This window comes from Vulpes vulpes, chromosome 13 (assembly GCF_048418805.1).
Source record: "Vulpes vulpes isolate BD-2025 chromosome 13, VulVul3, whole genome shotgun sequence".
In the NCBI taxonomy this organism is placed as follows: domain Eukaryota; kingdom Metazoa; phylum Chordata; class Mammalia; order Carnivora; family Canidae; genus Vulpes; species Vulpes vulpes.
The window spans coordinates 125,963,644-125,991,052 of NC_132792.1; the positions used below are offsets into that span (position 1 = coordinate 125,963,644).

Consider the following 27,409-nt stretch of genomic DNA (forward strand, 5'->3'; position numbering starts at 1 on the left):
CTAAAGCAGAATCTGATTTTGGTTGTTCAGATGTTTATTTAGTGCTAGGAATTTCAGTTATGACTTGAAAAACTATTTCAAGTACTAAATTTCATTATCACTTTAATTTTTAATACTTTTCCCAATTGTCTTCTCATCATCTGAATGAAGAGTTGAGCGGGTTGAAAGGGAAAAGATGCTGGAAAGTATGATAAAAAAGCTATGAACTAGAAATATACTTGAAAAATTTACTTTTACATTTACCTACTTTTAAATTGTGATTTTTAAAAAATATTGACACTGAGAATTCATTTTAATTGAATAGATTTATCAATCTGCTTTCATTGAATATAGAGAATGAAAGCCTTTGATGTTCTGTACTGTAACACAAAAATAGAAAATCCAAAGTAAGTCCATTAGAACTGCCTCTCAAAACTTTATCCATGTCGTCAATTAAAATTGGAGTATCTACACGATCTTAACACAGATATAACATAAAACATCTGTTCAACTGAAATGAAGTAAGCAGCACTTTTTCCTAACATTTTTAATTTCCCTGTATTTAAGGCTTCTTGAGCAAAAGTATTCATGGTTATCTTAGTTAAAACTGGTTTCACTCTGCCAACAATCAATTTGATTGACATATTTACATATCAACTCATCTCATCTTACAAATTTTAAACTTTTTCACTTAAAATTGGATTCAAGTTGGCATCTTTCAAGAACTTTATGTACGTATATTTTAGGTTCAAACCGTGCATTAGAACATTTTTTTTTTTTACTTTTGTAAGTAATAGATACACATATCCAAATGTATATTTATGACCTGTCAGATTGGGATTTTATATGCAGGCAGTTGTATTCTCACCATCTCATGTGAAAGGTGATAATTTTAGGCAACTATAAATGAAATTCTTTTAATAGTATACACTGGATTGTTCCATTAGTTAGAAGCAATATAATAGAAATAAATAACTTACGTCTTTAATTATGTCTTTAATTATTGCAGTTATACTTGTCATCTCTTACCTCATCTTTAATTTCAAGATCCCTTTTAGTTTTTGTTCTGTACTCTCTGTGCTCCTTCTCTGCCTCATCTTTCTCCATTTTGGTTTTATTCAACTGATAGCGCATTTCCCCGCACACCTGTTAGATTGTAAAAACTAGATCAATAGCTGCAGGATTCTACCAGGCAATGCCTGCAATTAGATCTTTTGGTGCCCCCTAGAGGTCATATAAATAAAATACAATAGAACTTTCCTAAGAAGAGGATTTTCTGTTAGAATATTCAATGTATTCTGTTAAGATGTGAAGGTAGTATCAGGTATTACCAAGTTTAACAATTTCAAATTATTATAAATAAATGAAACTTAATGAATGTTCCCAAGACTTTTGTGTAATATAACAGCTTCAATTGCATATTATCATCCAAAATGCACTACCATCTCCATCTTACGTAGATAAAATCATTAATTAAAATATTAAGCTATGTGAATATTCATTCAAATTGTTATGGTTAAATATACATTCTATATAATAAACTTCTCCTTTAAAGATTTGATGAGTTAGGCTTTATTTAAACTTTTGGGTGCTTTATTTCCTTCAAAAATAAAGGAATTTTTCTCTCTGCTAAGAGGCTATATGGTATTTAGGTGCATAGTAGAACACAGTATTTATTGTGATCTTTGTAGATAATGTCAATCTTATGCACAGTGTGATATATGTAAGTTAATAAACCCTGTCCAGTAAAAGTCATGGACTGGAACCATGCACTCTACATTTATAACTGTAGCATTCAACATAAAAGGAAATACACATTTAGGTGAAATTATTTTAATATATCATTAAATAATGAATACACAGAGCATCTTAAAAGTGTTATATATCATCCTTCATATGATTTCTTTTTCAACCCAGGGTCTCTACAGACAGGTAAATATATGTGGAAAATGCAATTAGCAGATAAATCTAAAAAAAATAAAAAACAAATTATGAGTCTTTGAGACAATTGAGAACCTACAGAAAGGTTAATACACAAGTCTTCCAATTCAGGCTCTGACTTACAAATATAAGTTATAAAAAATCATGTATCATCCAATGGTTATAGTTGCTTGAAAATTTTCAATTTTGGTATTTCTCCAAAACTGATGATTGGAACTTCAGAAATTAGTTTTATCATTATTGAGATATTAGAATCTTATAAAACCTCTATCTATGTCCCATGTTCAAATAAAAAAAAAACCTTTGAAAAATAAACAAATCTGTGTCTAAAGGTTATAGTGACAAGACAGAGGAGATAGTTTCTCCCCATTGGCCCTCAAAATGCTGGAAAAAGAATAAAATTACAAAAAATTTGATTTGAAATTCAAATGCCCTTAATGTGTCAGAGCTGATCCCTCTCATTGTAAAGAAAAAAACTAGTAATTTACAGAAAGTTATTAATTTTAAAGCTAGATAAAGTTTAAAATTTAGATGACAGAAAAAAATTAGAGGGGCCCTAATTTGCTTGCTACCTTATTCTTATCACAATCTATTTGATTTAAAGACATGAATGAAATGAAAAAACCCAAATCAATAACATCAAAAAATAATAATTACACAGCCCTGGTGTTTTTCAAACCTAATACTAATACATAATTATTGTATATTATTATATATCTAGGCATTAAGTTTTATTTAAAATCATCTTATCCCTTAATTTTATTTTAAAGGTTCCCTTGCCTTCCTACTTTCACTTTAGCATCTGCTAAGTTTATCCATAACCCTTAAGTTTACCTAAAATAAACTGACAAATTAAATCGAAGTAAAATGATACCTCATGGTTGGAGCCACTTCAAGGCATGCTTCTGATGCTTGAGTCTTTCTGGACAGTTATAAAGACAAAGGAACCATCTTTTTTTATATGAATTTATTTTTTATTGGTGTTCAACTTGCCAACATATAGAATAACACCCAGTCCTCATCCCATCAAGTGCCCACCTCAGTGCCCGTCACCCAGTCACCCCCACCCCCCGCCCACCTCCCCTTCCACCACCCCTAGTTCGTTTCCCAGAGTTAGGAGTCTTTCATGTTGTCTCCCTTTCTAATATTTCCCACTTATTTTTTCTCCTTTCCCCTTTATTGCCTTTCACTATTTTTTATATTCCCCAAATGAATGACAGCATATAATGTTTGTCCTTCTCCAACTGACTTATTTCACTCAGCATAATACCCTCCAGTTCCATCCACATCGAAGCAAATAATGGGTATTTGTCATTTCTAATGGCTGAGTAATATTCCATTGTACATAGACCACATCTTCTTTATCCATTCATCTTTCGATGGACACTGAGGCTCCTTCCACAGTTTGGCTATTGTGGACATGGCTGCTATAAACATTGGGGTGCCGGTGTCCCGGCATTTCATTGCATCTGTATCTTTGGGGTAAATCCCCAGCAGTGCAATTGCTGGGTCGTAGGGCAGATCTATTTTTAACTCTTTAGGAACCTCCACACAGTTTTCCAGAGTGGCTGCACCAGTTCACATTCCCACCAACAGTGCAAGAGGGTTCCCCTTTCTCCACAACCTCTCCAACATTTGTGGTTTCCTGCCTTGTTAATTATCCCCATTCTCACTGGTGTGAAGTGGTATCTCATTGTGGTTTTGATTTGTATTTCCCTGATGGCAAGAGATGCAGAGCATTTCCTCATGTGCATGTTGGCCATGTCCATGTCTTCCTCTGTGAGATTTCTCTTCATGCCTTTGCCCATTTCATGATTGGATTGTTTGTTTCTTTGGTGTTGAGTTTAATAAGTTCTTTATAGATCTTGGAAACTAGCCCTTTATCTGATACGTCATTTGCAAATATCTTTTCCCATTCTGTAGGTTGTCTTTTAGTTTTGTTGACTGTATCCTTTGCTGTGCAAAAGCTTCTTATCTTGATGAAGTCCCAATAGTTCATTTTTGCTTTTGTTTCTTTTGCCTTTGTGGATGTATCTTGCAAGAAGTTACTGTGGCCAAGTTCAAAAAGGGTGTTGCCTGTGTTCTCCTCTAGGATTTTGATGGATTCTTGTCTCACATTTAGATCTTTCATCCATTTTGAGTTTATCTTTGTGTATGATGAAAGAGAGTGGTCTAGTTTCATTCTTCTGCATGTGGATGTCCAATTTTCCCAGCACCATTTATTGAAGAGACTGTCTTTTTTCCAGTGGATAGTCTTCCCTCCTTTGTCGAATATTAGTTGGCCATAAAGTTGAGGGTCCACTTCTGGGTTCTCTATTCTATTCCATTGATCTATGTGTCTGTTTTTGTGCCAGTACCACACTGTCTTGATGACCACAGCTTTGTAGTACAACCTGAAATCTGGCATTGTGATGCCCCCAGCTATGGTTTTCTTTTTTAAAATTCCCCTGGCTATTTGGGGTCTTTTCTGATTCCACACAAATCTTAAAATAATTTGTTCCAACTCTCTGAAGAAAGTCCATGGTATTTTTATAGGGATTGCATTAAACGTGTAAATTGCCAGAGGAGCCATCTTTACTGTACACATTCCAACAGAAAGTTCTCTCCCTACATGGATTGAATGCTCTCACCCCCAGCTTTCCCCCATATATCTGGATTAGCCACTGCTAGCCCTTTACACACATTCCCATACTTCTACCCCTACCTCCACATAAACATATTGATGATATTGGCAAATAAGGTATTTTTAAACTTTTACATTAGCTAGCTTGAATTTTAGAAAGTAAATGGAGAATTATAGAAATTCAAGTCGAAAAGAAAAAATAGGCTTTGTTTCTTCTATATATTAAAGATAATTTTAATTACTAAATTATAAAGTAACAAAGGCATTACATATGTGTCAACATTTAGGAAAATACATTGATAAGTAAAATGCAGTATGAAAAGGGCACACATTTCAAACAAAATTACCTGTGTCATTTTGACCTGTGTATATTGATAAAAAAAATCAATTGGTTTAATTTATTACATTATGCATGCCTGTATTTAGTTTCTTAGTTTTAAAGCAACTGATCACTGAAATCTACATGGACTTCTAGCATTTCCTAAATGTGTACCTTACAGTAATCAGCCAAGACTACTAAACATTTTAGTTTTTGGTTCACAAGTTTGTGATGCCAATAGCACAGACACTGTGATATTTTAAAGTATAAATTTAGGGACCAATAAAATAAGACACTCAGTATTGGAACCTTGATTTTAGAGCCCAGGTCTGAGAGGAATGGGACATGGAGAATTTTTTATGTTAAACACACTCTTCGTGTGGTGAATAAATCTCTTTTTCTACAATTGTGGAGGCCAAACCAATGCTAGCAAACATTTCTCCTGTTTAATACAGAAATGTAAGTTTTATCAAATACTAACTATTAAAGTAATGAAACTTGCTTTTTGACAAGTCCGTCTCAGCAATTTATCCTTGGGTTCAAGGATATTATTTGTGTCTAATTCATCTTTTGTATTTGCAACACCCATCAGAGGGCTTGCCCATAATAAGTAAACGCTTGCTTAATGAACTTCATGTGGACTTTTACTATCTTAAGTAACAAAAATTTTCTATTTCAAACTGCTTTCTGGGCCTCGTACATTACAAAAAAATTAGAAACTAAAATCTCACTTTGTACCTTTGTGGCCTCCATTTCCTTGGAAGCAAGATGGTTTTGAATTCCCTCTAGTTGATTAATAGCTGAAATCTTCTCTCTTGTAACCTTTTCAACCTGGGCCTCCAGTTGTGCAATATTTTGAGACAGGGACAACATCTATAAGAGGAAATAAAAGTCCTAAACAATAATGTCATTTGACAAAATAAATATTAAGAACATTGATTTCTCAGCCATAAAAAAGAATGAGATTTTGCCTGTGCAACAACATGGATGGACTTGAGAGTATAATGCTAAGTGGAATAAGTCAGAGAAAGACAAATACCATATGATTTCACTCATTTCTGGAATTTAAGAAATAAAATAAAGAAAAAAAAAAAAGAGAAAGACATACTTTTAAATACAGAGAACAGGTGGTTCCCAGAGGGGAGGTGGATAGAGGATGGGTGACACAGATGAAGGGGATTAAGGGTATACTTATCTGGATGAGCACTGAGCAATGTATAGAACTGCTGAATCATTATTTTATATACCTGAGACTAATATACTATGTAAAAAAAAAAATCTTGAATTAATGGGAGTCTCTGCATGGCCACTTCACTTAAGTCATTTCTCTGTGGATTGGGTATGTCATTTTTTCCACTTCCTCAACTCACCCATTCCCCTATGACTTAAATATGTATTTCCTTTTCATTCATTCTCTGGTCTCTACCCTCATTTTGAGAACATGTAACAAGATGATAAAATCAAAATTTGGGTTGAAACTTTAAGGTTATAATCCTATAAATTGTAGAGGGGATTAATATGAATAAATTTCAGAGGTGAGGTCAAGAAATCAAAGAAGTCTTGGGGAACCTGGGTGGCTCAGTCAATTGGGCATTGGACTCTTGGTTTTGGCTCAGGTCATGATCTCAAGGTCCTGGGATGGAGCCCCACATTGGGCTCCCTGCTCAACAGGGAGTCTGCTTGAGGATTCTCTCTCTCTCTCTCCCTCCCTCTATCCTTCCCCTTGCTTGCTCTCTCTTTCTCAAATGAACAAATAAATCTTTTGGGGAGACTGGATGGCTCAGTCAGTTAAGTGTTGGACTCTTGATTTTAGCTCAGGTCCTGATCTCAGGATCATGAGATCAACACGCCCCTCCCCCAGTTGAGCTTCATGCTCAGCGGGGAGCCTGCTTAAGATTTTCTCTTCTCCCTCTCCATCTGCCCCTCCCCCCACTCTCTCTCTCTCAAATAAATCTTTTAGAAAACGAATAAATCAGGGATCCCTGGGTGGCTCAGCGGTTTAGCACCTGCCTTTGGCCCAGGGAGTGATCCTGGAGTCCTGGGATCGAGTCCCACATCAGGCTCCCTGCGTGGAGCCTGCTTCTCCTTCTGCCTATGCCTCTGCCTCTCTCTCTCTCTCTCTGTTTCTCATGAATAAATACATTAAAAATCTTTTTAAAAAAGAGAAAGAAAATGAATAAATCTTTTTTAAAAATCAGAGATGTCTTTTTTTTTAAGATTTTATTTATTTATTCATGAGAGATACAGAGAGAGGCAGAGACAGAAGCAGGCTCCATCCAAGGAGCCTGATATGGACTCGATTCCCGGACTCCGGGATCACTCCCTGAGCTAAAGGCAGATGCTCAACCACTGAGCAATCCAGGCATCCCAATCAGAGAAGTCTTAAACCCTTAAGGACATAAAGACTAGTTGGGAGACCTGGAGAGGCAGATATCTTTAGAGAGAACAGAGGTTCAGTGGATCCTACTACCATCACTCCAGCACCAATAAAGAAGGCTCTGTGCACTTTCCTTGCTATAAAACTCCACTAGCCCTCCTGTTATCTAGCTACTGCTATTCCTCCTCTCAGCCATTACCCCCTCTCCTTCGGAAGGTTTCTTTGACCTCTTGCTCCCAGCACAAAATAGGAGCCCCTTCACACACAGAGGGTTGCTATTCAGCTATTGTGTACTGGGACAGCCATGTCTGCTGTTTGCAGCTGGCATCCATTCTCATGGATTGCTGCCCATGTAGGCTGGTGGTTTAATATCTTGACTTTCACTCTGGCATGCGCTGCCACAACCACCTCTATATATTTCCATCACACTGCAACCTGCAAAGTCCGCATACTTCCAGCCTGTACTTATCTGTTTAGACAACTGTTTAGTTGTCTATTTCCTCCTTAGACTACAAGTTCCTCAAGGGCATGTTCCTCAAGAGAGACTGAACGATTGATGAATGAGTAGATCATTGGAATAAACAACTTTCCTAAGGAGCCATGCACTCTATGGATGTCAGGTCCTTACCTTTTCTTCCAAGGGTGAGTAATGCTTTCTAGATCTTAGATTTAACCTTTATAATTTTTTTCATTTGCAATTACATTTTACTCTGCTCCAGGAAGTCAAAATTTCCTGGACTCTTAATTTCTTATTTGTATTAGCAGTTTTAAAGCAAAGAAGAAATGCGACTTTCCTTGAGAGGGAAACACATAGAGATACCTACCAGTTTTTAATCTGTTAAAAAAGAGCTTGTAACAAAATTGAAATATTTTAAATCTACTGTTGTACACTGACAAGGGTGGGAATTCAGTTTTACAACTGAATTCAATAACACAAAGTTTGTGATAAAAATCAAGATTGCCTTTGAATTATGTAACAAGCTAAAGTTGACACGTGAAAATAATGAGCCCTGGTAGTGATTTTTCTAATTAAATGGTAGATGTATTCATTAACTTTCCTGGAGATTGTGGAGAATCGTATGTTTGACTTATGGCTGTTTACATGTCCTTCTTATCATTAAAAGTCTGGTTAAAAATATAATTTGCACATAAAATTATTAATACGAAGTTACAAACTATGCTAATACACACTGCAATCTGAACCCTAAATTGAAAGTCAAAAGACGTTAAATGTAACAAATAAAGAGATTACTTTATATCCTTAATTTAAAATTCAAGTTTATGAGTATCCATATTATGAATATAATTATAGCTTTTCTGGAACCATACAACAGCAGCGAACTTTAATTACCAGCTACTAAAAAATCATACTTATGTGAAGATGTATCTTATGGTAAATATATTAACATTGGTGGTTTTTGAAGTAAATATGCAGACATTTACTTGCTAATTGTAAATTCCAAGTCAGTTTCTATTATAAGCATGTAACAAATCACACTCCTTCCATCTGATTCCCTCCCTCTGCCACCCATCACTTCTTTCCTCTGCCCACTACCTGTCTGCTCCCTCCTGTCACCCACTTCCTGAGGCCTCCGCTCCTGTTGTCACACCTTCTTTTTCCCCACGCCCACCATCTGGAAGTCAACATTACACTGCAGGAGCTTCTCCATCCACATCTGTTGCGGAGACAGAAGTACCGCAGACAGCTGCAACACTGCTGGATGTCCAGGGCGTTGACATCAGGTAAGTCCTTTAAACTTTGACAGGGGCAAGCAAGAGACAAGGACACCCAGGCTGGGAGAGCTTGATAGAACTCTCTAGACTACAGCAGTCCCTAGTGTCCTGAACATGGTATAATGTGGTCCTCCCTATATAACAGGTGCAAGAATGAAGGATTCTATGAAAAAATGTATAGACCAAAGGGGGCGCTCACTAATATGATAAATGACTGAACTAACAAACCCAGGGGCTCAGCGCAGCCAAGGACCATCACTGAAGACAACAAACAAACTCACAGCAAGTACTGTTCATGGGGGGATGATTCAAAATCTGTCTAGGTAGAAGACATCTGCTCTCTTTGAGCTTCCCACACACACACAGAAATTAATGAGAACGAGTCAGAAGAAAAAAAAAGAAGAAAAATAATAAAAAGAGAAAAAAAGTCTAAAAGTCTCACAAGCATTCCTGACTGCTCAGAAAGTGGGGTCAGGGGATGCTTGCTTTACCCTAACTACAGAGCTCTCACAATGTTAGGATGAATTGTTCAGTCTCCCTCTTAGAATTACTTCCTAAGCCCGGCAGTGTGATGTACATTCTCTCTTTCATCACCTTGAAGGATGAATTATATTGAATTAATTTTCAGTTGAAAAAATGAGATCCAGAAAATTAAGGAATCTGCCTAAATTCATTCAAAAGCTAATGAATAAAAAGTAAAGCCGGGCTTTATATTCAAAAATGTCTGCTTTGCTAATAGAAAGGTCTAAGAAACCTATCCCATTACCCTGTTTCTCTTTCTCCAGAGTAAGAATGATAGTAGCCTTGAGCTAAAAGTTATTAAATGTCCACTCTAAGCCAGGTATATTAGGTCCTTTCGAAACATTTGTACTTAATCTTACCAATTCCTTGAGTAGATTAACTCTATTACTTACTCCTCTGAAATCTGAGAGGTTAAAAGAATTGTTCAAGGTCACAGGAAGGTCGAACTGGATTCAACTCTAAACCCTTCGACTCTTACTGCCATATCCTGGTGACAGCACTTGCCTGAGTGCTAGGACCACTTTCAATGAATGTCTTTTTTTTTTTTTTTTTTAAAGATCTTATTTATTCATGAGAAACACACACACACACAGAGAAAGAGATAGAGATAGAGATAGAGATACAGATACAGATAGAGATGAGAGAGAGAGGGGATCCCTGGGTGGCGCAGCGGTTTAGCGCCTGCCTTTGGCCCAGGGCGCGATCCTAGAGACCCGGGATCGAATCCCACATCGGGCTTCGGGTGCATGGAGCCTGCTTCTCTCTCTGCCTATGTCTCTGCCTCTTTCTCTCTCTCTCTCTCTCTCTCTCTCTCTCTCTCTGTGACTATCATAAATAAATAAAAATTAAAAAAAAATTAAAAAAAAAAAAAAGAGATGAGAGATAGAGAGAGGCAGAGACACAGGCAGAGGGAGAAGCAGGCTCCACACAGGGAGCCTGACGTGGGACTTGATCCCGGGACTCCAGAATCAGGCCCTGGGCTGAAGGCGGCGCTAAACCGCTGAGCCACCTGGGCTGCCCCTAGGACCACTTTCAGCTCTTTATTCAGATACTTTATTTAGGGTAGGACCTTGAGATTAAATGCTAGCCAAGGCTTATTCCGGGCAAAACTCAAAATGAATCAGACTCAGACATATATTTTACTTCTGTTGCCGCTTTTATTCGTGAAATAATTATCAGTGTAAGAAAGTGGTGCTGTTACACGAGAGCACCTGGAATATAGCGGCACTTCCAGCCTTTTTTTGTCCTCCCTTATCAGCAATTCTCAGCTCCATGTTTGTATATAGTAGAACTATTCAGCAAGGCAAAAAGTTTCCACTCTTCCAACCCAGAAGAGTCTCCCACACATGAATAATAGCTGGTCTTTGCTATTGGTCCTATTCTCTGTCACACACACAACACTCAATTCACAAAGTTACCTCTACTCCATGCCATACTCTTGTTGTAGCCAGCATTCCTCACCCCATGCTTTACATTTCTGAGTCCTACCTGCACTTTGACCCTCAGTTAAAACACTTCCTCACAAAATCATCCATGATCTCTTGCAGACATAGGCCATCCTGATCCTCTGAATTCACAAAATCTTAGCCAGACCTTTCCAATGGCACAGGGTCTTTTTCTATATATATTTGTCATTTTTTCATTCAACAAATATATGTGGAGCACATTTTATATGAGTGAGATGTGCCAAATGATGACAATGTTAACCAACCACATATTCAAAGGACTCACAGTAAATTGGGAGAGAAAAATGATGCAGTAAGAATTTGCAATTAATTGAGTTATAGGAGCCCATAGGAGGGGGCTCTCAATTCATCTCTGGGAGCAGGTTGTATCAAGAACCCTGAAGGATCAGTTATAAAGGGCACAGGGCAGAGGATTCCTCTAGGCAAGGGACAAAGCACATACAAAATCCTGAAATGAAAAAACAGTATGGCAGATTGGTATGTTTGCAGTGGAGTTAGTGTGGTAGGTCAGTATGGTGATGGTGGCAGTGCAAGGAAGAAAAGTGAAGGGAGATGAGATAGGAGAGCTGAAGAGAGGAAGAGAAATGTAGAATTTTCAGGCAATGCTGAAGAATCCTAAATTTTATTCAAGGGGTTACAGGGAGACACGAAAGGATTTTAAAGCAAGAGACTGGCGTATTGACATGTTCATTTTAGAAAGATCATCCTGGCTGTGGCTCAGATGAGAAGGTGAGACTGGAAGCAAGGAGAGGTTTTGGGGCTATAGAAATAATCCAGGGGTGAGGTATGGATAGCAGTAGGGTAGAGAGAGGGCAATGAAAATTCCTAGGTGCCTGAATCTCTAGAATTCGGTGACCTAATAATGAGCAGGGTGAAGGAGAGAAAGGACACAAGAATGCCAACAAGATTTGGGGGTTGGCAACTGGATGAATAGTGGCTCCTCTGGGAGAGGGAGGATGGGAAGTGAAGCTGGCTCACTTCCAGGTGAGGATGGGAGCTCACCAGAGAGCTGAGGATTTAGGAATCAATTCCATATACGTGAAACTGGGAGACACTGTAATGCCAAAGATTCCAAAATATAAAGTTCTCTGTTAAACTCTAGAACTTTCCATCAAGTTGCTTTCTGGATATGTTTCCTTTCTTGTCTCAAAGGCACTTTAAACTCAGAGCAAACTGAAAGGCACACACCATCATTCTCCCAAATCAAGAAAAAATCTTTTAAAGAGAATAAGAACTAAAAAATATTCACTAAAAATAGTACAAGGAGGGCTTCGGTGAACATAATGAGAGGTAAGAGAATGAAGACAACACATACAGACAAACCTTTCAAGAAATTTGCCCATTAAGGGGAAGAGTTAGGAAGAACATGGAATTTACTGAGGTGGCTTCCAACCTTACACTGGAATCACCTGAACAGCTTTAAAAACTGCTGACACTTAAATCCGACCCACAGTTATGCACACATGTTGGTTTGGGATGCAGACTGGGCAATGAGATTTTTGGAGCTTCTGTGGAGCCAAGATTGAGAACCACTGGATTAAAAGAGTGTTTATTTTAATGGATGAGAGAAACTTGAACAGATTCTCCTCTGTTCAACCCGACCCTGAGGTCATAACAAAGAGGCTGCTGTGAAGGAAAGACAGGAGTCAGTGGGGGAGAGGAAGAGGAATGACAGCTATGAGGGGCTGGGTGGCTCAGTCAGTTGAGTTTCCAACTTTTGGTTTTGGCTCAGGGCATGATCTCAGGGTCGTGGGACTAAACCCCCTGTCAGGCTCCATGCTCCCTTCAGAGTGTGCTTTTGCTCTCCCTCTCCTTCTGTCCCTGCCCTCTCTCAATAAGTAAATAAAATCTTAAAAAAAAAAAAAGAAAAGAAAAAAGAAAAAGAAAAAGAAAAAGAAATGACCTCCCTGAGGTGGAGGAAGAGAATGGAACTCAGAGCAAGGGGAATTAATTAGCATAAGGCCTCTCCTGTTCTGACAGGGTTGGTATGCCAGTGAGATCTTATTGGAAGGCCCAGGTGAGGGGGAAAATAAGTAGTTGAAGTTTTCAGTTTTCTTTGTTAGGTAAGGCTTTCCACTGAGAATGAGGGGAACGATGGTAGAGTAGATAAATTGAGAAGAATAAAAGTAATTTAAATAGTCTTTGAAAAAGGGCCCAGGATACCATCATGGCCACCTGGACTACGATAATTACCTCCCACCTGATCTCCAGGCATTTGTTCCCATCCTCCTTCCAATCTATGGACAGATGGTACTTCTCAAATATAAATGGCATCATGATGCTGCCCAATTTAAAGCCGTTCAAAGGTTTTCCATTAGTTTTAAAAATGTTTAAATCTTTCACATGGACTTTAAGGCCATTTATGCTTTGGTCCCTGCATACTACTCCAAACTCATCTCCCACTATTGTCCCTACTTCCTGTGTTCCAGTCACCTGGGTCTTTAAATTTCTAAAAAGTATGATGCTTTTTAGCTTCAAAGTCTGGGGGGTGTCATTTCCCTGGGTCTGAAACTTTCCTTCAACTCTTCACCTGACTATTCCTACTCAACCCTGTTGAGTCTTTCAAAATTTATTTCTTAGGAAAGTCTTACACAACTGTCCAGACTGGGTCAGGTGTGCCTGTTACATATTCTTATGGTACTCTATACTGTACTTTCTTGCCTTTACCGTGGTGGTAATTACAAACTCACTTATGGAAGTATGTGTTTAATGTCTTCCTCTCTCTTCCTCTGTAAGCAGGACTGCACTGGTCCTGGGACATCCATAGTCCCAGGCCCTCCAGTTACTATCTGTTGAATGCGGAATAACGGATGAGAGGAATGTGTGGCAAACTGCTGGAAAGCAGCAAGAGCATCATGGATGTAAAGGCCATGATGCACCATGGTGCCATCTGCCAGGCTCAGATGGCCCATCCAGGTCAGAGAAGGTAGATGATTAGATTGATAGAGTAAGGTTCTGACAGGCACCATCTTTCTAAAGGCTGAGACAAGGGGGTTTACAGTAAATGCTTCAGAATCCATAAGACTTAAAATCTCCTGGACAGAATTTGTGATGTTTCTCTTTTCTATATCCTCAGGATTACACACTGCCTTGCACATGACAGATACTCAGTAAATATGTGCTCAGTAACGTAATTCTCACACCCTGGAACATTATAATAAAAAAGCATTAAGGGTACAAGCTGTGAGTTGCTTTAAAAATAAAACAAAACATGTTGGGACGCCTGGGTGGCTCAGTGGTTGGGCGCCTGCCTTCGGCTCAGGTCGTGGTCCTGGCATCCGGGATCAAGTCCTGCATCAGGATCCCTGTGGGGAGCCTGCTTTTCCCTCTGCCTATGTCTCTGCCTTTCTCTCAGTCTGTGTCTCTCATGAATAAATAAATAAATCTTAAAAAAAAAAAAACATGTTATAGCCCTTTTGGTTATTTTATGGACCATCTTACTCAATTTTCCTCTACCTTAGCAACTTTAAAGATTTATTTATTTTAGAGAGAGTGAGATAGCGGGTGAGCTGGGGGAAGGAGAGGGAAAAGTAGAGGAAGAATCTCAAGCAGACTCCACACTGAATGAGGAGCCCAACTTCGGGCACAATCTCATGACCCTGAGATCATGACCTGATCGAAAACAAAAGTCAGACACTTAACAGACTGAATCACCCAGGTGCCCCCATTGCAGCAATATTAAAGATAGGTTTCAATTCTATATTCCAGTTTGTTACTGTTTTCCAAACAGTGCCCATTTCACATTAGTTGTTACTTTTGCCTTTCATTTCTCCCATCCATGTGTTCATCTGGTTATGTTCATTATCCATTATGCAATTTGTCAGAACCTACTTTGTATGGTGTATATAATTACTTTTTCTTGGTTACTTGGTCCTACATGTGTTTCATTTTCTGTAAGTCTAATTCGAGAGCGGGGGATATGGTGGGGGAGTCATCTCTCCTGGATTTAGACCAGGTTGAAATAAAATCTGGATATCCACAGAGCACCTACTTTTCTATGACAAACATGAGAGAGGGCATCAAACAGAATGGCGGGATCAAAGTATAATTTCACAACTTCCTACCATGGAATTGAACTGATTATTTTATTTGGAGAGGTCTGAGAATATGACAAAACATGGAAAAATGGAAAATTTTTATGAACTCTAAATTATAAGCAATTGACTACTAAGGGGTTTTTAAAATTGAGTGTTCAATTTAAGAGTTGCAGTACACAGCATCATCAGTGACATCACCACAAACATCTCTGCCACAGCAAGGAAGAAATTGAATCCCAAGTACCTTTGATCCCATGTCCTCCCTTTCTTTTGTTATTTCCTTTCTCATCATCTCTTTCTCAGAGGCTCTTTTCTCTTGCTGAGCCGTGAGTTCTTTTTCAAGTCTTTCCGTCTGCCTCTCCAGTTCATTCTTCAACTGTTCACACTGGATTAAAGCCTGCCAGAGTAAGACAGAGGAAATGGGACCTTAGAATTTGAAAAAATAAGAGGGCAATGAGACAATTAAGCTTTAGTTTTATTTAAAATCATCACAACCCACTGTAAAGCCCATTAGAATAATTTTATGTTTGTCAATATCAATTACAGATCTAAACCACAATTCACATGTTACATTTATTCACCTATTTCAATTTTCACAATTAAGTCCGTATTAACTAAGCAATAAGAAAATGGTTAATGGACGCTGATGAAGCCACAGATGGGTCCAAATTTTGCAAAAGAGCATCAGAAAAATCAAATATCCTAATATTTTTCAATTAAATGTCATGTTTATACTAAATGAAATAGATAAGTATTCAATTTAACTGACTTTTCATTTGCTCACTGTTAAAAATTAGTAAAATCCTTCAAAATTTAAAATGAGACGCATTTGTTATTATATACAGGAATCTATTTTTGACATTATCAAATGATCAAGTTTCCCTAAATACAGTAAGATAAGATTTAGTTCACTCTTCTTATAAACATAACTAAAGTAAAAATCAGGTAATAATAAAAAGTTTCGGGGGATCCCTGGGTGGCTGGGCGGTTTAGCGCCTGCCTTTGGCCCAGGGCATGATCCTGGAGTCCTGGGATTAAGTCCCACATCGGGCTCCCTGCATGGAGCCTGCTTCTCCCTCTGCCTGTGTCTCTGCCTCTCTCTCTCTCTCTCTCTCTCTCTCTCTCTCTGTCTGTCTCTCAAGAATAAATAAAATCTTAAAAAAAGAAAAGAAAATCTTTAAAAAAAAGTTTCAATAAAGAAAGACTCAAAACATTTACTATCTAGTTTCATAAAATGAGAAGTGCCATCTTTCACTCCTCGTAATTCACAAGTTTACAATTGTTTTTTAGTCTTGATTTCCCATTCTGAATTTCTAGAAGTAAAAACTTCTTAACTTCCTTTTAACTACAGTCACAGTATCTTCATGTAAAATACCTAATAATTAACTTACTTCAAAATCTCAGTTAAAAAAAAAAAACAATACAGGTAAGGTACTCGACCTAGAGAATCTAAACCATTCTATTGTTTCTTAACCTTATTCCAGTGGCTCTTATACAATATTCACCTCATTCAACCACTATGTTACTCTGAATTGGAAACCCAAGGAAGCAAGTCTCATATGACCTATGAACTGTGTAAGTGTGTACTGAGTTCTATACGTGATAGCTACATTTGTTGTTCATGGTGAGGAAGTGGTCTCAGTAAGCACTGCAAGTTTTATACATAGCTATGCTTCCCTCTGGTGAAAGTGATAATAAACACAGACAATAAATAATCTAGGGTATGTGAATTTGTTTCTCTTCATCTGGAAAGCATTAAACCCTAATCTCTTTCAAATTCTTCTGGGAAGTTTCTGCACTCCTAGGCAGAAAATATAAGGGTAAAACTCAATTGTCTCAGGTTAACTGACAAGCACATATAGTGACTGACAATTGATTCTCCCAGGACTCAGTCCCAAGTATGATCTTAGTCGAGAAGGTCTGGAAAACTTCCATTAGATTGTAAAAGAAATGAAAAAGCATAGTTTTTCTATAATTTAAGCCCTTGGAATTTGATATATTATGAATTTGAGATTTTTGTATTTCAGAACACAATTGCTGTTGTGAGAAATATTTTATATGAACCTAATAAAAGTGTTTATAACTTTCACTGATCCAATACCAGTACCACGAAAGAACAAAATGATTATTGATGATAAACCAATATTTCCAATCAGAAGCTTTTTTCATTGCACAAAAACTCAAGAGTCAACATTAATCCAGCACAGAAGCAGTGGAAGGGATGGCTGAAGATCTAAATATCAGGCTGACATGAAGATCAACTAAAGAATCAATTCCAAGAATTCAATTAGTTCGGGAACAAGGACCAGTAACTATCCTGATAGGATAAGAAGTCTAATGCCAAGGTAAGATGATATAAACAAAAAGTACAAAGCACAACAGCAAGAAGTTGTAAATCATTCAACACCATTGCTGAAGCCTTCTCCCTATTTGGACTGGCCACCACATAGTGGTGATGATAAGGAAGTATGAAGGCAGAACTTTTCTCTTGATTTTAATATATATGCCTGGTCCCAATGAAGAAAATATTGAGGATCAATAACACTTGAATTTAGAAAAGTGATTTAATCTTTCTAGAGATATCTCTCTTACCATGGACCTCACATATTAGAAGATCATAGCAAACTAAAAAAGTATTTATACACTCTTTGCATTAAAGCTTTACCTTTTCATTCCAGGGCTCCCTTTTCCAGTGTCCAGAATCCCAGCTGATCCAGGACTCCCTGATTCTGCTCATCTACCCATTCCATAAAGGCATAATAACTGAATTCTCACAAGTGAGGTCAGTAAGTGGTTGGTTACAGCTAACTGATAGATCTTCAGAGGGGACCAAGTGGATTTGGGGTCTGTAGCTGCCATTTCTCCCAGTGGCTCCCAAGGGGGTAGCTTCTTTCTTTCCCTGAGCACAGCCCTGTTTTGGGGCAAAAGGCTGCAGCTCTTGGGGAGTTAAATGAATTACACTATTCCTCCCACCCAGTCAACTCAATTGTTAAGGGATCTTTTCTGGGAAGTTTCTTTATTTGTGGTTATTCTATGCTGGCCACATTAACACAGTTTTCAAAACATAATTTATTGGACTTGATATTCCCCTCTTTAGTTCTATTAAACCGAGTATGGGTTACTATTTTAATGAGGTCAAAACGTTTTCTGAAACAAATTTGTATCTAGTCAGCTCAACTTTTTAAAATAGGAAACCTATTTTAGGACCTATGAAAGTCCTTCCCAAGTGTGAGGGTTAGGTTTCTAGAAATCTTTGTAATCGGACTAGTCACAACCCAATAATTAAAGACTCATGAAAAACAACAAAATTCACACTTCAAAAATTAAATTTAAAATTCAATTAATTTTAAAATATTTAAAATTTAAAATAAAAACTTGCAAAAGTATTTTCATTTTTATGAACTATAGCCCACAAAACTAAAATGATCATCAATATGTTTTAAGCATTTAACTTATGAACAATGACAACTATTGATTTTTTAACTTATAAACTCTTCTTTGCTAGAAAACTGTCTCCCCTTTTCAAGATGTCTATTATTTTTTTTGTGGCAGATCATGCACATATCAAGAAGCAATGGAGCAGCCGGGAAGCTCAGTCACTTAAGTGTCAATTTTGACTTAAGTCATGATCTCTGGGTCCTGAGTTCAAGCCCCATGGTGGGCTCCCCGCTGAGCATGAAGCTTGCTTAAGATTCTCTCTCCCTCTCCTTCTGCCCCCTCCCAACCCACCCCTTCACCCTACTTGCTCAATCTCTGTCAAAAAAAAAAGGGGGGGGGGGCATTATATTCTCTGCCTGTGCTTGCAATCAAATGATCAATTGTTTTGATCTTTTTAAGTTTAGGTTTCTAAATTTTCATCTTTTTGATTCTGCTGTAGTATAAGAAAAATAATTTGGAAAGGAAAAGAAAAAGGGTTGGGGACATTTATTCAACCTCTCAGGTTTTTGTTTTCTTTTTTTTTTAAATCTTCCCTTGGAGTGTTATCTCATTATAGATAAGCTCATGATAACTTCATGTGAAAGCCAACAATTTCCCTTCAAATAGAAGCAAGCAGATCTGAGGCCTATTAAACCTTTTCATCTCTGTAGCTTTACCAAAGCATCACTGCAAAACCTCTACTTTTCTTCCTCATTTCTTCTGAGGATATTTTTTTTTCCACTCTTTTAAAATTACCCCTGGTTGTAATGGCTTGCAATTTTCAAAGAAAACCAAAACAATTTATTGACCACTCACCATGAGTCAGACACTTTGCTAAATGGCTTCCATTGATTAACATATTTAACACTCTTGCTCAATTTTAAGTAGTTCTTACTACTCAGCTAAGGAAACTGTGCACCTCTGAGACATTAAGTAACTTGCCCAGGATCACAGACCTACAAAGTGGCAGAGTAGCGAGATCTGAGCCAGCGTGGTTCCATAATTGAACTATGCACAGCATTACAGGTTCCCTGTGTTATAGACTTATTTGCTTATAAAATTTCCAAGTGAGGTGCTTGGCTGGCTCGGTGGATTAAGCATCTGCTTTCTGCTGGGGTCATGATCCCAGAGTCCTGGGTCCAAGCTCCATATTGGGCTCCCTTCTCAGCGGGGAATCTGCTTCTCCCTCTGCCCCTCCCCCATTCATGCTTACTCTCTCTCAAATAAATAAATAAATAAATAAATAAATAAATAAATAAAATCCTCAGGTGTCTTCACTGCCATCATCAGTGTTAATATAGAACATGAAATAATTTCTTCTGTGCCCTTACTTAGCATGCAATATGCAAACTGGAACACTAGATGGCAACAAATGTCAAGAAAATGTAAGAATAAAGTACACAATTCATAAGCTCAACAATCAAGTAGTTTGTTTCAAAATTAAAATACAGATGCCATTTTATGTTTTACTCTCAGAAAGCAAAATTTCTATTATATTTTAACATACCTGAGATAAACACTAGTAGAAGTGTATTGTATTTTGTAGACTGCATAGAAATCAGTTCTTATATTATTAGTAATTCAAGGAAAAATGCTTTAGATTCACAATACACAATAGCTTCTTTTGTCAACTGTTAAATTTTTAAAAGCACTAATTATAAACATTCATATTCATAGTTAAAGCTAACAATTGACTTTGATTCAATTCAACAAACATTGTACAATTAATATTTAAATGGACACAAGAGGAAATACAATGGTAGATGCCAGAGACCTGCTTTTTAAGCTTTTAAGGTCTTTCGGTGGTGAGAGCTATTAAACAGCTACCAAAATTATACACAGCTCATTTGGAATATGGAGGAAAAAGAGATTAATTCAAACAAGAAAGAGCTGGGGAAAACTTTGAGGAAAATTGCCACCTGGATTGAGCCCCAAGGTTGAACAGATATATATCAATACAGTGCTATAAATTATAACATGAGCAAATCCATGGTCACATTCAGGAAGGTCACATTCCTGACCTTGTAAGTCACATTCAGGAAACAGCCCAGGTCGTATGAAAGAGTATAGTGAAAAATACGGGTAGAAAAGTTAGGGTGGCCACATTGTAAAAGATCTGGGAGATCATGCTTTTATTCTACTGCAAGAGAGGAGTTACCAGACAGGGAGAGTTACAACTGAGGAGGACTTTGGTAGCAATAGGAAAGATACCCTGGAACTGGAAGAGGCTTGAGCAAGACCAACAGAAGTCTATTGCAATTGTCTACATAGACTTGAACCAGGATGGAAAGGGTGGGCATAGCTTAGGATGGAACTCCAAAGTCCCAAAGACAGTGAGGGTTTGGCAACTGATTGGATGTTGAGAGTATGGGATGGGGAGGGGCCAAGATATTTTAAAGGCTCTGAGCCAGGGATGCTGGTAAGATGAGGATGCCATTATCTGAGAAAGAAAATACAGACAATAGTAGAAGGAGGAGAGGTGGAAAGGAAAATAGAGAGGAGTATAAACTTGGTCACATAGATTTTCAGATGCCAACAGAATGTCATACATATACGGCAAGAAATGTAGGTATGGTGCTCAAGAGAGCCATTAGAGCTAAAGGTACAAGGCAGGGGTGTTCAAATGAAGGGAATGTTTTAGACATGGCAGGAGAAACAAATTCCTGGAAATTAGGACAATGCAGTGGAAGACTAGGAACTACTGACCAAGTAATGCCTGAGTTGAAGGCTTGTGGAAAACAAGTGAAGAGAGATGGAGAAGAGTAGACGAGCAATAAAAAGAGGACCCACAGGAGTAAATGTCAGATATATCAAGGGGGAAAGATGACATGTTATGATAGGACACCCAATAACTTCCAAGACTGCAGAGTTGGGAGTCAAATGAAGATGGAGATGAGGTCACTGGGCTTAGTAATCAGGAAGTGACTGGTGACCATTAAGTGAGCAATTCAGCAGCAGGAAGTCAGATTAGTTTGTCATCAGCCTGACTGCAGTGTGTTCAGAAGTGAACAGAGAGCTGCAACAGTGGACACTCATTTTGAAAGGTCTGTGGGTGATGTGGTGATGAGAAGTTAGTCAATAGAGTGGAAGCTGATCAAGGAAAGGCTGCCTGTTTTTTGTTTGAACAAGAATTATGGCTGGAGATAGGACGGGAGTGACAGAGGGGAGAGAGGGATTGAAGATACACGAAGATATGATGGCAAATGACTCAGGGTCCCTACGAGTAGGAGACTTCAGTAACTTAGAGTAAGAGATTTCACCTTGGGAAGGAAGAGGGATGAGAAGATGTTGATGAGGTTCTTGTCAGTTGGCCATGATGTCAGTACCGCAGGTCAGCTACCAAGTGGGGATCTAATAGCAGAGTTGTGTATGTACACAAAGTGGCATTTCTGCCTACCATACAGAAAGTGGTCAACTGCAAAGAAGAGAACTGCTCAATAGTACTTAAAATCATTGAAGGTGACCAGTATCACTCTCCTGTGGAATTCATTCTGTGGCCTTCTTCAGCCAACACTTGATAGGCTGAAAGCAGTGATAGGAAAAAAATGTGTGATTGAGCCTCTGCTGGGTACTGGCAGTGGGGATAAACTGGGAAGATAAGAATAAAAAGATTTTAGAGTGTTACTGAAAACAGATTACAATTCCCTTACTTAGTGGAAATTTTCTGAGAACCGATTACATGCCAAGCAGTATGCAAGATGCTAAAGAGTTACTAGTGATCAAGATGCATTCCTGTCAGAGATTTTAAAGTTTAATGGAAGGGGCGCCGGGGTGATTCAGTCGGTTAAGTGTGTGACTCTTGATTTTAGCTCAGGTCATGATCTCAAGGTCATGAGATCGAGTCCTGTGCAGGCTCTGTGCTGAGTATAAAGCCTGCTTGGGATTCTTCCTCCCTCTGTCACTCATCCCCACATGTGTAGACTCTCTAAATAAATATATAAGAATAAAGTTTAATTAAAGATAAAGACAAGGCATAATAATATACTTTGATGAGTGCTGTACATAATGGGAAGTAGTTCTCAGCTGGGAGCAATTCTGCATGTATACGCACATACACACATGCATGCATGAGCACGTATCTGTGGGAACCTTTAGCAATGTATGGAGATATTTCTGGTTGTCAGAACTTGGGTAAGAGGAGGTATGCTACTGGAATTTAGTGAATAGAGGCCAAGAATACTGCTAAATATCCTATGATGTGCAGGCAGGACAACCTCTAAAACAAAGAATTATGCAGTCCAAAATGTCAATAGTGCTAAGGTTGAGAAATCCTGCTATGAAGGCACATAAGAGGAACATCAAACTAGAGATTTTCTATAGACAGCAGAAGACCTCTCTAGAGATGGAGAAGATATCTAGGTAGGGAGTGGCGAAGAATTTACATGGTGTGTACAAAAATCTAGGGGGTAAAAATAACAGTGCATAAACGGGGAATAGTAGCCAGGAGCATCAGTGGCACCACTGTTGAGGAAATACATTGTGCCAGAGATCTACAAGGTAACAGATACGCATTTTAGGATGCAGTCCTCTGAGTCAGATATTATTTCCATTTTACAGATGAGGAACAACTATGGTTCAGGGAATGAAGTAAGCTGTCCTAGGTCATGTAGTCGGTGAATGGTGTGGCTGGAGAGCTGATTCAAGGTTTGCTAACTAACAATACCCTGACCAACCCCTAAAGTCGACTGCCCTTTCAAGCTGACACTGGCTGAGTCTGTTGGAAGAGAGTAATCAGGAAGCACACGACAGACCTCAGAAGTAATGCCAAAGGGCTTAAAGACTGTCCTGAAGCAGTGGGCAATCCCAGACAGATCAGAAATCAAAGAATCACAGGATCAAATCTGCCTTGAAGAAAGGTCACTTCTGGCTGCAGTGTAGGGAACAGGGTGAAGGAAGAGGATGTTGTAATTCACAAATCCATAGATTATGGTATCCTGAACAAGAAAGGTGACAGTGAGAAAAGAAGTCAAGAAGAGTTCAGAAACTAAGATTTATACTTAGTGATTTGCTGGAAGTCAAGCATGAAAGAGAGGATGACAACCAGGTTTCTGGTCAAGGCATGGTAGTAGACAGAGTTTGCCATTCAAGGCATACAGAACACAGCAGCATTAGGGGAGCAAATGTAATGAGTTCAGTTGGGGATGTAAAATTCATATTTAAATGGGGGGGGGACGATACCTGGGTGGCACAGTTGGTTAAGGATCCAACTCTTTATTTCAACTTGGGTCTTAGGGTTAGTCGGGCTCTGCTCTTAGCAAGGAGTCTCCTTGAGATTCTGGCCCTCCCGTTTGTATTCTTTCTCTCTCAGATAAATCAATCTTTAAAAAAAATACTAAAATAAATAAATGGAAGGGGAAAAAGACCAGCCTAGAGACAATAGATAATGTAAGACAGGAGAGGCGACTGAAGCAGCAGAGGCAGGAATGAGGACATTGAGCATGTTTAATGGGGACAGGGAGGCAGAGAGGCACTGGTCAAAGGGAGCAGATGCAGAGTTGGAGATGCCATGGACACATCAGTTCAGGTGACAGTCACTATAGAACAGGGAAAATGTTAGAGGCAAGCAAGCCGAAGTATGTTGGGACTATGGTGTTGTGTGTATTAACAAGATAGATTAGAAACCTTTCAGGATAATCAAAGGAGGAAGGCAGAGGGTGCTGTGGACTGAAGGTTTGTGACCCTCCAAAATTCATGTGTTGAAACCTCACCCCCAACATGATGGTATTACGATGTCTGGCTTTTGGAAGCTGATTAGGTCCTTAGGATGAAGCCTGCATGAATAGGGTAGTGGCCTTAATAAAAGAGGTCCCAGAGAGCTCCCTCACCCCCTTGTGAGGCCACACAGCAAGAAGACAGCTATCCATGAACCAGGAAGCAAACCCTCTCTAGACACCAGATCTGCTGGCACCTTGGATCTTGGACTCTCCAGACCCCAGAACTGTGAGAAATAAATGTGTGCTGTTGAAGGTAGTCAGGCTATGGTGTTTTTGTTATAGCAGCCTGAGCAGACAAAGACAGGGCCAGATGCTAACACTCTTAAAAAGTGTCAAATAGCTAACAACTATTTTATAAACTCAAGTAGTAAAATGGAGGAGGTTTTGTTTTGTTTTGTTTTTTTAAAAAAAGTGTCAAATAGTAACATCTAGATTGACAGTTTATACTGATTAAAATTAGGGAGAGGAGAGACAATGATGATTTCAAAGAGGCCTCATCACAGCCAGATGAAAGGAATGAGCGGCAAAGGGCTTGAGGGTCATGGTATCATCAAGAGACTGCTAGAGTTCACTACAAATGAAGAACTAGGAATATTTAAGGAGACAAAGCCTGTTAGGGAGTTTGGTCAGAATGGACGTAAAGGCACCAGGGTGTTAGTAATGGAAGCTATGATGGTCAATGGTCTGGGAAGAGCCAGGGATGTACTGGATAGAGACAATGGACAAAGGAGTGACTGAGGAGCTGAATACAGAGGTGAAGTGCCTCATACCTTAATAAAATATTGATGCTAATGTAGGGCTTAGACCAAAGCTATGCAAAGGAACTCCCTGTGATGCTGGAAATGTTCTGTATGTGCACTGCCCAATACAGTGATCACTAGCTACTTGGAGTGTGGCTAGTGTGTCTGTGGAAAACACACAGCAGCTTCAGTGCACTGAGGTATAGCTCCCCAAAGACACCAGTGAGTCAACAATAGCCTCCTATGACTTAAAGTGCTTACAACACTGCTTGATCATGAAGTGGTAACTATTACTGTCACTATCATTCGATGTGTTTGATTTAGCATCTGTGGATCCAGACCCATTCTTAGCCAGAGATGCTATTCAATACACATATATTATTTATTAACTGTGGCGTGTTGCATGTCCTCAAAATTTCCCATGCACAAGGGAAAAGCATTTATCAGTGGTCATACATGAAAATGTACAAATGGCGTTATGGTCTTCACAGCATTCAAACTTGATCAGCAAATGAGAAGATTAAGCAGGCAGGTCTCTCCAAGCACTCTCCCACATTGTGCTATATTCTCTGACTAGTGACAGAACAAGGAGATTTGCAGAGGAATAAGAATTCTGCCGGTAAATCTGTTTAATTTTGCAAAGTCAACATTAACAGATTGGGATTCACTTTGCGTGTTTGGAAAAAAAAAAGAGTTTAGTTATGGAAGAGTAACCACAGAAATAATTGGAAAAGAAAAGAGGGCAATTCTGGTGTGGCTTTATTTTGGTCTTTTGAGACTTGCCTTGGTTTTCTCAAAATTGGCCTCCTCCGTCATTTGCACGGCTTGTTTCACCTGCTCATAAGCATTGGCTTCTCTCTGCTGCACATCTGTCAAGCTGCTCCTGACGGAAACCAGCGCAGACATTAAATCATCCCTTTCCCTGTCAGCGCAAAAAGAACATTCGAAACAAGCAGTGGTCAGACGATCTTGTATTCGTAAGTCAGGAAGAACAAGGCATTAACACGTAGTGGAAGGAGAGCCGGGGTGGGGTGGGCTGGCTCTGCACTCTGTAAAGCACCCCCAGAGAAAGACCCTCTGTCCTCCCTTGGCCAGGGGCAGGCAGGGCAGCCAGGAAAGGCTGAGCATTCATGGCAGGACTGCATCTGTGGGGCACAATAACTTATTGTGGGGAGGACTGCCCAACTCTAGGCTGCAGATTAAAGCCCAGAAAAGAGGAAGTCAGTTTAAAAATTTGAAGGGCAGGGGGTGGGGCAGGGGAAAAAGGAATAAGGCAGAGAAGGTGGGGACTGTATGTCAAAAGAGAACATATTTACTTATATATTCAGGGCCTACTAAGGTCCTACCAACACTGCTGACTCACCTCTCGTTTGTCTGAACAAATAGGTTCTTTCCTGTTTGTTTTCCTCCACAACCCTCTTTTCCACCCTTCCCTTTCAATTAAAATCTTTCACCAACTTATGAACACATTTCTTCTTTCAATGGGTAGGACTGATGAAACCCTCAAATACCCTGGTCACGCAGAGAACATTCACGATTTAACAAAATCTCATCCCGCTGGCTTCGATCACTGCCTGGCCCCACACCCTTGTCAGCAATTCTCAGAAGTCCTCTGAGCTAATCATTTCTTGGGGATTGATGCAACCAGATGCCAAAACACTTTGGTGTGTAAAATAGCAAAGAGTCAATCTCATGGGTTAAATAAATCATGCATAAGATTTTAGGATATTTGGGTTTTATCCACTGGATAAAAATGACCAGTAGACTGAAGAAAAAATGTGGTGGGAAACTTTCTATACACACAAAGCAAAAAAAAAAAAAAAAAAAAGTAAGTTGGACAGCTCTGCCTGCTATTCCATGCTTTATTAAAGAGCTCAAGCTCTAAACTGTGGTTTCAGATTCAGTTCAAGTAACTGCTTGCAGTTTCCTGTTTTTTTTTTTTTTTTTTGCCAAGTTCTAAACTATCAGGAAAGAGCCAGCTCTGATTTTTTTCTTCTTAAGTTTAGCAACCCTTAAGGAATAATAATTTCAAAGGTTATAATCTCTGAGTTTGAGTTGCTTTCAGAATTAACCAGTGATTCCATTTAAAAAAATCTCTTAACGATAAAATAATTTAAACTATTTGTGGTATTTGGAAAGCTCTCATATTTTAAGAAATATGCAATACTGAACAAAGTTACAATTATTAGCAGTTTCATAAAAGCCTGTTTTGTTAAAAAAAGAAAAATAATTGCTTCAACTATCATAAAATTCATGAGAGCACAGTGATCTTAATTTAAGAATTTCTTGGTATGTTTTAAATTGAGAAAAATAATTTACTCTTATTTTGTTCTAAAGGAAATGAAAAAAGGGAGTTAATTATTTTGATCAAATACAAACACAATGGTTATGTAAAGAATAGAAGAATCAAAGCAAGGTGAAATCATTCTAGGTAAGAAAAAACAGATTATTTGAAGGCCAAAGTGAAAGCCACTGAGAAAGCACTCAGTGATGCTTGGATCTGTTTGTGATGCCATGCCCTCAACTGAAGCCAAAGTTCC

The 27,409-nt window shown here is 38.6% G+C and overlaps 1 protein-coding gene across 9 annotated transcripts in view; it reads right to left on the bottom strand.

Annotated features, from left to right (window-relative positions):
• Positions 1–27,409, bottom strand: part of SDCCAG8 (SHH signaling and ciliogenesis regulator SDCCAG8) — a 241,697-nt gene that overhangs the window by 159,340 nt on the left and 54,948 nt on the right. For 8 of the 9 annotated variants that reach the window (XR_011996324.1, XM_026003400.2, XM_026003402.2 and 5 more), the window contains 4 exons: positions 25,653–25,791; positions 15,243–15,395; positions 5,601–5,735; positions 1,009–1,125 (listed from right to left, as the gene is read on the bottom strand). Coding sequence is in view for 8 of the 9 variants with exons in the window: in XM_026003400.2 (XP_025859185.1) it covers positions 1,009–1,125; positions 5,601–5,735; positions 15,243–15,395; positions 25,653–25,791 (544 nt within the window). In the remaining variant the exon portion in view is untranslated. The remainder of the gene's footprint in view (positions 1–1,008; positions 1,126–5,600; positions 5,736–15,242; positions 15,396–25,652; positions 25,792–27,409) is intronic. The other variant, XM_072732861.1, reaches the window with a different exon arrangement.